The 12,062-nt window shown below is 41.3% G+C and overlaps 1 protein-coding gene across 1 annotated transcript in view; it reads right to left on the reverse strand.

Annotated features, from left to right (window-relative positions):
* Positions 1–477: 477 nt before the first annotated feature.
* znf644b (zinc finger protein 644b) overlaps positions 478–12,062 on the reverse strand; it is a 46,576-nt gene continuing 34,991 nt past the window's right edge. The window contains exons 3-8 of the mRNA XM_044043632.1: positions 9,111–11,522; positions 7,914–8,459; positions 7,752–7,826; positions 4,500–4,598; positions 2,570–2,657; positions 478–2,285 (exon numbers count right to left, since the gene is read on the reverse strand). Coding sequence (XP_043899567.1) covers positions 2,129–2,285; positions 2,570–2,657; positions 4,500–4,598; positions 7,752–7,826; positions 7,914–8,459; positions 9,111–11,508 — 3,363 coding nt within the window. The 5' untranslated portion in view covers positions 11,509–11,522 and the 3' untranslated portion in view covers positions 478–2,128. The remainder of the gene's footprint in view (positions 2,286–2,569; positions 2,658–4,499; positions 4,599–7,751; positions 7,827–7,913; positions 8,460–9,110; positions 11,523–12,062) is intronic.

Genomic DNA, 12,062 nt, shown 5'->3' on the forward strand with positions numbered 1-12,062 from the left:
AATAAAGGGGGAGTAGTAGTGCCTAGCACTCTTGCCTCGTGGCAAGAAGACCCAGGTTTGTGCATATTGGATTTCTACAGGTATTCCTGTTTCTTTCCACAATCCAAATACATGAAGGGGATACGTCTAAATGGACTGTGGTTGTGAGTGTGAATGGTTGTTTGTGTGTTTGCCCTGCGATGGACTGGTGACCTGTCCAGGGTGTGGCCCTGCCTTTTGCCCTATGTCAGCTGGGAAGTGGTAGACTAAATAAATGTGCTTTATGCAAGAAAAAAATCTGTCATCTGAGATTAAGGATTGAAGATAGAAAAACTGGCTTCACTGACAGATCAATATCACATTAAAACGTGAATGTGAGTTTATGGTAAAGGAAAAAAAAATGCAATATGAATTACATTACAATGTGAAATATTTAATGTAAAATTAGAATTTTAGAAGTTACATTGTGAACACTTTTGGAAAAAAAACATGATACATTTCCTGTTATATCTTATCATAACAAACTTTATTGTAAAAATATTATAAACCTAATTTTGGTTTGGTGTTCACCACCCTGGCACAGGACAGATTGTGAGTCCCTTGCACAGAAAAGTACAAATACTTAACATTAACAGTAACACAGTAAGACAGATTTCATCACAACTGCAAACACTAGTGCAAAACAAAAATAATACAAGTGCAACTTAAGCATTTTCCTTTTACAGTAGATACAGCAAAAGATATTTGACAACATACAAACCTGTACTCTTAATAAAATGTCTTACACTTCAGCCTTTTTCTATACCCCATCTCTGAAATGTGAGGATTATGAGGAGCAAACACTCCTGAAACCTTATGACTGGCTCTCATAGCTTGCCGTAGCTTCAACAATGTTTATTAAAAACGTACATGTTGGCATGCTATGCTAAACACATGGCATTTTGTCTTGCCCTGATGTACTGTGCGCACGGCTGCTCTACGGTCAGACTCGTGCCGCAAGCACTTTTTACCGCTGACAGCATATAGTGGCTTTTCTAAGCCAACAACGTACATAAGTGAACAAACACTAGCCGCATTGCTAAAATGAGCCCGATTGTGCTTCTAATAATGAATGTTAGGTTGAGAGCCATATCGCGGCGCGGTGCGGGAATACTTCGAGACCTGTATTTATTTTTATGCCATATAAGTCTTGCATATAGACTGAATGGGTGAGTGCTATAAGGGACGTGACACGGGTGCAAACAAAAAAGAACATGTGAGAACATGTGATCAGAGAAGCAGGAATCAAAACTGAATGGAAATGTGAGAACAGTAAGAAAGACAATTTAATATTATAATTCAACATGTTGAATGAAGAGATCGAAATAGGAATATTACCGTTATGTTATCTACTCGAGTGTAATTGAATGTTTCAAGACATAATATGTACATAAATAAAATGATAAACCAAATGTTTATTATAGAGCTTAAATGTGTATTTAATTAAGATAAATGTAGGTACAGTTACTTTATCTGAATTATATTGGCTTTTAAAGCAGTATATACAGTATGAATATTAAAAGTCATAATGACAACACATTGCTATTCATGTGAGAATGAAATCCTTCGGAAATACAGAGGTGCCACTATAAGAGAGAATAACAATAGGTGGCTTTAACTAAAGTTTTTTTTACAAAAGTTTTCTTGATATAATTCAAACAGAAACAGAAGGTTCAGCAGAACACAATAATGAATTCATTTAGCAAGTACAGCAGTGGCAATGCTTAATTTAAACTTTGGCAAGAGATTTATTAAAATACATATATAATCAGAGGTGTCTCTAAGTTACAAGTATCATTCTATTCTATGATAATGTTTTTAAAAATATCGCTTTCATCACGATAATAACAATAATAATAATTATAAGGCACTTCTTAATCATGTGAAATGCATGCAAAATATACTTTTTCCAATATTTAGCTCTGTCACTGTGTTTTCTGCTGCTGTCATGTCCAATGTAAACAACAGGGAAAACAAATCACAAGTTGTATTAGCTAATGGGATAAGCCATTGACCATTATTATTACTTTTACTATCTTAACTATTATATGCGTACACAAGCAGTTGCAGATGAATCTAACATAACAAGTTGCATAACTTTGTGTGCCTATTAAACATGCTTATGTGTGTTTTGTGACCAAGACTCTAAAACCTCCACCATGCTGGTTCCTGAGTGAGGCACACTGTTGTGCAGAAGGTGCCTCTGTAAATGCCTGATCCAGTCCTCCTGAATAGAAAGAGGGCCCTCGAAGACTAGATCACAGAATCTGCAGAAGGACAGGAAAAGGAGGAGTCACGACTTCAAGACTTGGTGGGGGTGGATGGATTGTTTAGTTCAGTGGTTCTGAAATGTCTTATACCAAGTACCACCCGAGATAACATTGAGCTTTCAACGTAACAACGATAAAATATAGTGGTGTAGTACCACTCGCGTACCATATACCACAGTCTGAGATCCACAGGTTTAGTGTATTATAGTTTGTTTAGTTGAATCAGATCAGGATGATAGGACTTGAGTCCGAGTGAACCATGTTTACACGTGTAACCTCACCTGCAGGTGAGCGTGTACATCTGAGCGTTGAAGGAGGGTGAACTCTGCTTCTGTTCGGGCCTCAGTCTCTCCTGTTTGCGGTCACAACCTGCAATATAGTGTTCACTTCTTACAGACAGGGTCACCCCAAAGCAAACATGCTCCTCAATATGTTATTTTCCCATTACATGAATGAAATAACTGGGACTACAACTAAGAATTTGTTTGGTAGTTTGAAAAGTAAGTCACTTATCCCACAGTTAGTCATCTGTATGTATTGTTTGCGCTCGTACGGGCCCGGTAACCAGACCAAGTGACTCGTATTACCACAAACACAAGTTCTAGTAATATGCCACACTCATGTACAGTACATTCCAAACATGAAATATGGTAATTTTTTTCCCCACTGCCTTGTCTTTTGTATGCTTTACATGTTTGAGGTAAAGATAAAAGACAAAAAAAGCTAGGCTAATGTAGACCGGTGCTATGTTAGCTTAGCTCATTAGTCGTTATTATGCTACGGTCCATTTACTTTAGCGTGTTATGTTTTTTAAACGTATTAATCTAATTTTTAATTGAATCAGCTTTGTTGTAAAATCCATTTTTTATGTGTTGGGCTTCTTGTGCTTGAGTTGTTGGGGTTGGAAAACAATGGTCAGTCAGTCAGTGTTTGGAGGGTGAGGAGCGGCGGAGACATGAAAATGAGCGTTCTCGGCCCAATGAACAGGACACGACCCGACGGCACGTTAGCAACGTTTTATTTTTAATTTGTATTTTCTAATTATTTGGAGTTTGACAAAAGAACACAGCGGAATGTAAATGGCTGCATCTATCGGTTTTGTTATATATCAATCTTTTGATCTGCCACAATAATGTAATAAAGAATTTAAATGAAAATACCTCAAGTTGAGGGCAAGTTGAGGGCTCTAAGTAATTTTTAGGTGGGATTAAAAAAGAGATTAATTAGATCAATTAATTACAGATCATAGTCAATTAATCGCTCAATCTTTTTAATCTCTTGACAGCACTAATTCCAGTATGTTTGCGTCCAATCCATATAGCCATTGTTCGCTATTGTTCGCTATTGTCACAGCAAACAGTGTACCAACATGATTTACTGTGAAACAAATGCAACACAGGGCCACACGGTGGTGTAGTGGTTAGCACTCTCGCCTTGCAGCGAGAAGACCCGGGTTCGAGCCCCGGTTGGAAAAAGGGCCTTTCTGCATGGAGTTTGCATGTTCTCCCCGTGTGTGCGTGGGTTCTCTCCGGGTTCTCCGGCTTCCTCCCACAGTCCAAAAACATACAATGTGGGGATTAGGTGAATTGGACACTCTAAATTGACCATAGGAGTGAATGGTTGTTTGTCTCTATCTGTGTGTGGCCCTGCGATGGACTGGCGAACTGTCCAGGGTGTACCCCGCCTATCGCCCGATGTAGCTGAGATTGGCACAGCACCCCCCGCGACCCTCTGGTGGAGGATAAAGCGGTTAGATGATGACTGACTGACAAATGCAACACAAGTGCTATTAATGGTAAAAGTAGACTTGTGTGTATGGTGGCAGCCTGGAAACCCGTGCCAGGGTGGATGAGGTTGGAAATCCAAGTTCCAACTACAAAGAATAAAAACTAGAATTATTAAAACAAGCATTTATAAGTATATTTTCAGTGAAATGCTCCAAGTTTTTTTTAATCCTTTCATATGTTCTTCTGTATTAGTGAATGTAGTCGTCCTTTTATTTATTTATTATTATTGTTAGTATTGTTATTATTATTAACAATACTAATAATAAAATAGAATGCATTGAAAATTTCATGGTGACACATTTCTAGACGCTGCATTCATCATAAATATTCTATTCAGTTGGAGCCACTTGATCTAACGTTGATGGCAGATTTTTTAATACAGCGCACAGGAAACACAGGTGTGTACATTTTGTCAGAAACATACCTGAATCTTCAAAAAGAGCAAACCTCTTCCTGCTTGAATCGCCATGGAGACGAGCAGACAGACTGACAGCAGCAGGGAAGCAAATCTGTCTGGGCTCACCTGCAAGACGTAGAAATTCAAAGTCAGAAAAACAACGAGGCTAATGCATCGAAAACATGTTGTGTTATCATAGTTTAGATTTGTCTAGTTAGTTTAGGATCATCAAAATCTGATGGCATTTTAAAGGGAAACGCACCGTGGGACGGTGTTTGAGTTCACGCAGTAATTTCATTATTGAGACAAACTGTCTCAAACTCCTCTTTCACCTGCTTTCATTCCCAACATGTGATTTGCACTTCCCTGTTTGAAAAGTGTCACAGGAAAAGTAGAACACAATTGTGTGTCTTCAGGGGGAACAATTTTCACATACAGCACCTCAAGAGGGTTAGGGTAGAATACACACACTTACACAGAGGGGGAGAGAGAGAGAGAGGGAGAGGGAGAAATCACAGGTTAGTCTCATAACCAAAACTAACGCTGCTAAGAATCAATGTCTGTTCATAAATACTCTGAATGACAAGAGGTAAATCCAAACAAGATTCTACAAAATAAAGAAATAACTTTTCTTAATTGTACTTTTCATTTCAGTTTATAATTATCTAGATTATGATTGTTTGTGCAGTTTTACATGTTTTTTTTCCACTCACAAACTGTAAATCCATCTTCATATAAAACACAACTGGACTGTAGTGATGGGAAGTTCGACTCTTCTTACTGACTCGGATCTTTTACTCTCGGACAGTAAATTGAACTAATCTTTTTTTGAGTCATTACGTTCATTTCGTTCATTTTTACAGCGAGTGGCGCTGTATCCCTCTTGTGGGCGTTGTAAAAAAGACCGCGGTTCTCAAACACTTAACACTGTAGGCAACATCGTTTTGCTTCAGCTGACAAAGTATAATAAACAAAATGCAATTCAAACCATATGAAACCCTAGGAAAGCAAATACACACCTCAATAAAGTGACAAGTGACTTGTGTCCTGTATCCTCTCTGCCATTGTTGTTTAACAGCACGACAGTGACTCGGTAGCTGTCACGTGACCTGAGGACGGACGCTCGTTCAGTTGAGTGAATCCTGGACTAATCATTTCTATTTCCTGTCCTGCTGAGCTTATGCAGCTGTCTGCCATCATGTGGCGAAGGAAGGTACTGCATGAAAATGAACGAATCACTCACTGAGATGACTCATTACTCCCGAGTCATATAAAAGATTAGTTCATTTTGAACGAATCGTTCACGAATGACACATCACTACTGTACTGACAGTTTCACAAAGAGGCTTCTTCAGTTCTGGAGAGGCATTTGTGTTTTGGACAACGATGACCTGAATGAATGAGAATCTAGATAAATGGCGTGTTTCCGTCTGTCGTCTGTCTGTCTGTCTGTCTGTCTGTCTGTTTCCACCGACTCGCCTCAGCACGGCACGGTTACGTTGCGTTTCCACTTGCATTTTTTTAGCGAGCTGTACTCCGGTCATGGAAGTAGTACTGTACAGACAGTTTTCTAAACAACCGCTTTACAAGTCACTAGTCTCTCATTTGTGTCTTGTGTAAACCTAAGTCACCACAGTTCCATGCATGTGTGTCAGTTAGTCCATTATTTACCAAGAAGCTAACAAGAAACGACAAGGAATCAGTTGTTTGTTGGGTTCCCATCGCTGTGTTGTTTCATAGCACGATTCACCGCCACCATTTTACTGGATCTGTGAGGATGCGGTAAAATTCTCTCCCATTAGCCTGTCTTCAACTGTTTTGGCATCCTGCAGCACAATAGCTATCGCCCATCTTCACTTATAGTATGAAAACAGCTGGTAAAGAGATGAGTTGCCTGAAAGATTGCCTGAATCTTCTATAGCCCAGAGGTGAACAGCATAGAATCCTGCCAGAGGGCGTAACCTTGTTTGTGTGATGTCAGCTATCTGAGCTCTCTATATTACATTTGGTTACAGCTCGTGAGGGAAACCTTGCAAGGCTTTGCAGTTTAATTAAGATTGGAAGTTTCAGAAACAACTTACAGAGCCAAGCTTTAAGAGTGTCCATATTTATTTCCCACACGGTGAAAACAACAACTTATCTCGTGACCCTCACTGGAGCATGTGAACGAACAATATTAATATTGCAAGATTAGATGAATTACTGTTGATGAATTACAACTCCTCCTTACTGCGTTGTTGTGATCTTGGCAAGAGAAGTATTATTAACTAATCTAGACAATCACAATTGAATGTGTATGTTGTTTTGTTTTTGTTGGCTTCTTATGTTTTTAGCCTGTTGTATAAATAATAAAAATCATTTTCCCTCTTGGTCCCTGCCTGAAAAGTTTGATTTGGACAAACATTAATCAAACCTGTGCAAACACGGATGGAATTTTTGACTCAACATCAAGAGGCACCTCATGATTATTTAATATGAACTTCAAAAACATCCAAGTCCCAATATATGTTATTTTCCCCCCACATATCAAATAATTATTCTGAATTATTATCTGGCTTCTGCCTACAGTTTATGTGGCATTTGAACTGTGATACGGTAAAATTGCTGGTTAAATGCTGATGTGGGTACATGAACAGCATACAGAGAATCTGTGGAGCAGCAGCTGTGTTCTATTTAAGCTAAACAAATGTTTTATGGGTGGAACCACGTGTCAGAGTAGTGGTTAGCACTGTTGAAGCAAAAACACCTAGGGTTTATGACCTGGTCCGGTTTTGCTGCAGAGTTGTTGATCTCTGTATGTTAGCCCTGCAGTGAACTGGCGACTTGTCCACGGTGTACCGCGTCGTTCGCCTTGTGTCAGCTGGGACTTCCAACCAGAAACCCAAAAAAAACTATCACCAAGGGTTATCTGGTCTCACCTCAGAATGTATGACTAATTTGTGAGGCTGATACTTGCTGTGATTGGCCCATCTGTGTTTGATGATGGACCTTGGACATAAGTCAATAATGTGAATTGTTTTCCTCATAATTATCAATTGACTTGATTTCATTCATTGTCTACTTCTATATCCCCCATATGAGGGTCACGAGGGCCGTTGGGGCCAATCCCAGCTGACATAGGGTGAAAGGTGAGATACACCGTAGACTCACCTGTCCATCACAGGGCCAGAGAGACAAAAAACATTCACTCTCACATTCACACCTATGGTCAATTTAGAGGGTCCAATCTGCATGTTTTTGGACTGGGGGAGGAAACTGGAGAATCAAGAGAAAACCCACATGTGCATGGAGAGAACATGCCAACTCCACACAGAGAGGCCATCGGCCGGACTGGGCAAGACATGGGTCTTTTTGCTGTAAAGCAACAACGAGAAATTTGAATTAGAATATTGTGATGCCCTCAAGTGAATATGCTCAAAGCCCAGGAAACAGACTTTCTACCTTGAATGTGGTTTTGCTCCACACTTGTCGTCTCCTCACTGCAGAGCTTTCTGGCAGCGCACTCTTTCTGGCTGCTTCTTGTTGGTAGCTCCATAAGTTCTCGTCTGGTCTTGAGCAGTTTAGCTAAAGTACTAGAGGAGGCCTTGATACCTCTGTGTGCTTCTGTCTGGCACTGCATCTTCTCTGTGAAGGTCTGCACCTCATGGTTTGGTACAAATCCACCTCCTGTGGTTTGTGGCCTCTTCATCTCACACTGGAATGTCACTGGTAGAACAGCATGCATCACGTCCAGACTGCTGTTGCTGCTGCTGATCTTCTGAGAGGCTGGAGGTTGGTCCTTCTTGAGAACCCGCAGGATGTGCTCATGCTCCTTTTTGTCCAGCAGCAGTCCGTTCAAGATGCACAGCGGGGACTTAGTGGTGCCGCTGACACTTCTACCTATTTTCTTCAGGTGTCCCCTCACATGGTTGGAGAGGCCGGTCTTTGTATCAAACTGACCGCAGTATAGTGGACACATATGTTTCCCCCTGGTTTCTGGCTTCATAGCTGCATTGGAAGATAAAGTCATTAGAAGCCGTTACATATTAAAAACAAAGACTTCCGAAATTCTCTGAAATGTTCCATCATGATATGCAATGACAATATTCATGCAATAACAATAATCATTGGTGGGAATGCAAGATCTCGGTGAATCCAACCATTAGCATAACCATTAGCCATGAATGTTTATAGTGAATCTGACTTTTTACAACTTGGGAAAATGCTGATTTATCATTTATTTCATCAACCAAGTCAATGGACTACATGCACAAAGAATCACTTACAACTGAAATATAAGTCAGACCCTTTAGTTTTAGTAGAGATTCAACATGGACTACAATGAAAAAAAAGCACCATCATGAGGGGACAGATGTGGAGCACTGCTGAATTCATCTCCCATATATATTATATATATATATATATATATATAATAATTCATATATATATTATAATTCATCACTAAACACTCTTTGGTTTGGTCTTCAGACACTGACTGTTGAACATCTCTGCATCTTTGGCTGTGACAACTTACCAGAAAAAGTCAGTCATATTTACAGTAACCAGGAAGTGACTGTCAATTGCAGATCATAGGTAAACATTTTTTGTATAAAAGACACTTAAGGTTTTGATTGTCTATATTTGACTTAAATCTCAAACCTTTTCTGGTTTTCCTCATTGCGGTGCGGGTCCTCCTTCTGGTTCGCAGGCGATGGTCCTGCAGCACCACTTGCTCCGGCGTCACCATGTGTCGAGCGTTATAGTTGAATCCAGCTCGATGAAGGTGCCCTCGCATGTGATTGGACAGACCTACTCCGGACTCAAACATGGCCGGGCAGTACGGACAGCGCTTGTGTTTGAGCACTTGCGAGGATGAGACACCAAAGCTGTCCCTTTTGGACGCGTACGGCGATTCTTGTGGATTTTCACACACTGACGTTTCGAGAAACTCCTCCTTGATGACGAGCTGCTCTATGTCACTGCAGTCTTCAGCCTCATCATCTTGACTTTGGTCTTTGGCGGAACACCTCTGATCATACGGGTTCCCTTCACTCTGGTTAGCCTCACAGCCTTTCTCCAGCTCCCTGACAGCAGAGTGTTTCCTCTGCCTCTGGCTAAAACCTGGAAAAACACAACCTTTCACTTTGTCAATACTGCTTTGGAGAAGTGTTGACATGTTCCTCATTGATAGAGATTTTTGGTTAACTCGGCCTTGTGTGCTTCCCTCACAAGACACCTGGTCTAACTCAAGACTTGGAGATGATGGTAAGACCGCTCCAGTGTCAGCACGGTTCCTTTGCGCCGAGCAGCCATTTCTTTCAGCGCCGTCTTCTTCCACCGCACAGGTGAGATCAGTTGGCACGTCGAGATTGTCTCCCGGCCGCAGGCATAAATTCCCGTGCCTGCTGATCCTCCACAAATACGGCGATGGTGCTCGTTTGTTGCAGCTGATGTGGAGCTTGACCTGAGGGGAGGGGACAGTGGACGTCTGCAAGTGACCGTCCTCTTTTCCACTGAAACGCTTGGAGAAAAAGGCTTCAGCTCCAGGCTGGTGTGAACGCTGACTCTGCAGAATCCCCATTTTACACTGAAACTGGACATGTGCAGCTTTCTCGGCGTGGCTGGCGTGAATCGTTGCGGTGTCCTGAGTGCGGTGTGTGACACGTAAGTGTAGTTTGAGTGCCTGCTGTGTGAGCGTGACATAGTCACACTCGTCACAGAAGTAGTAGTGCTTCACATTGTTGCGCGTCGCCGCATGCTGGACCAAGATTTTTGGACACCTGCAAACCGAGGCGGGGTGAGGGCACAACGCTGTGGTGCCCCCGCCTTCAGATTCCACGTTCCTGAGGCCTTTGATTTCCTCCATCAGTTTCATAAGTTGCAGCTTGTCTCGGTGAATAATGATGTGCCTCATGAGGGAGTTCCTATCACAGAACAAACGCCCACACTCCGTGCATATAAAGGCCTCGCTCTTCACCTGATTATGCTTGCCTAAATGATACATCATATGTCTATGGAAATGTGTTTTTTCCTTGAAGTTAATGTCGCACATTGTGCACGAAAAGAAAGATGGATGGAGTTGCTCTGTTTTCAGCTGTTCTACTTCTTGACTAACACCTTCTTTATGTTCAGGGTCATTTTCATCATTACAGCCTCGCTGTGCTTCACTACAAACACAATGTTCTCTCTCTAACACCATGTTCCTTGAACGATTTCTGAATGGCAACGCAGAATATTTAATACCACACTGTGCAACTACAGAATCATCTTTGTGAGCATTGTCAACATTTCCAGCATCATTACGGCTGCATGTGTGATTTAAGCTGTTGTTGACCTTTTCTCCAGAGCCCCACATGCTTTTTACATGACTACTGTGCTGCTGCACTCCACTCCCCTGCTTTTCACCACCATGTAAGACCCAGTCTCTTGTTGAATCCCACCTGATTACTTCAGCATCACCGTAATCATCAGAGGAGATCTGAGATCTCATTTCTATTGTTTCTTTTGTGTGAGGTATGCTAACATGCGTTTGCTCCACGCTGTCACCTGATGGAGCAGAACAGGCCAGTTTAGACTCATTCTTCTTTGAGTGAGATGGCGGCGTGTTGACACATGGCTGTGTGGCCGGTGTTTTTACAGTGGGCCCCACTGTGTTTTTCCAAGCGTCTGATTGAAGCTCACTAGGTGGTGGCAACACCTCAGGGCTCATGTTCTTCCCCTCTTGCCACGCGGCGCCCGGGACATTGTTGGATGAAGCGGCACCTTTGTTCAGGACACGGTGCACCTCTGAGGTGGGGTGTGAAGCAGGTCCATTAACAAGTGCTCCTGAAGGCAATGAATTGCCTGCTTGGGGAACAGCAGGGACACTGCTGTATACAAATGGAATCAGCTGGGTTCCATTTAAAGGGTTTTCGTGCTCCTCGGAGGACGGGCCTGCAGCATTGTTTTTCAGACAAAAAGTGTGACTCTGTAATGGCTCCTGAGTGTGACCCGGCCTGTCAGACATTGACGCCACGTCTTTGTCCTCTCGTGCATTCTGTGGCTTCACGTCAGACATAGTAACGGTGATTTCTGAAATGTAAAGACAATAATACAAAGAACATTAACGCTGTTCTAATAATTCAAAGCATGTTGAGCATGTGTAGATGAAAATAATGCAGAAGTGAGAGGGCACCTTGAAAGAAGACTCAGTTGCAGTTTAAAAAATTAAAATTAGCAAATTGCATACAATTGCGTCTAATAACTTACAAAAATAAATACAAAATACTCAATTCTTTAATGGTCTTTATTCAGCTGGGCAATACAAATGTCCTGATATATAGATATTATACTGTATCTTACTATAAAGCTGGACCCAGAATGTTTCTCTGAGCTCATGCCAGTCTTTTTTAACATGTGTGCTTCTCACAAGACAATGAGAATAAATTATAATCAGCTATATGATATATGAAACATAAAATAGAATAGATCTTTATTGTCATTGTCACAGGTACAAGTATCCACCCTCCAAAATGCAGTAATGTCAGTAATCTAACTGTCATTGAACTGTACAAACTAAAGTACAGTTTATAACTTAAAATTGAGAGGATTCTTTTGTCTTTTTAATGTTTG

The sequence above is a fragment of the Solea senegalensis genome, linkage group LG14, assembly GCF_019176455.1.
Source record: "Solea senegalensis isolate Sse05_10M linkage group LG14, IFAPA_SoseM_1, whole genome shotgun sequence".
Taxonomy (NCBI): Eukaryota; Metazoa; Chordata; class Actinopteri; order Pleuronectiformes; family Soleidae; genus Solea; species Solea senegalensis.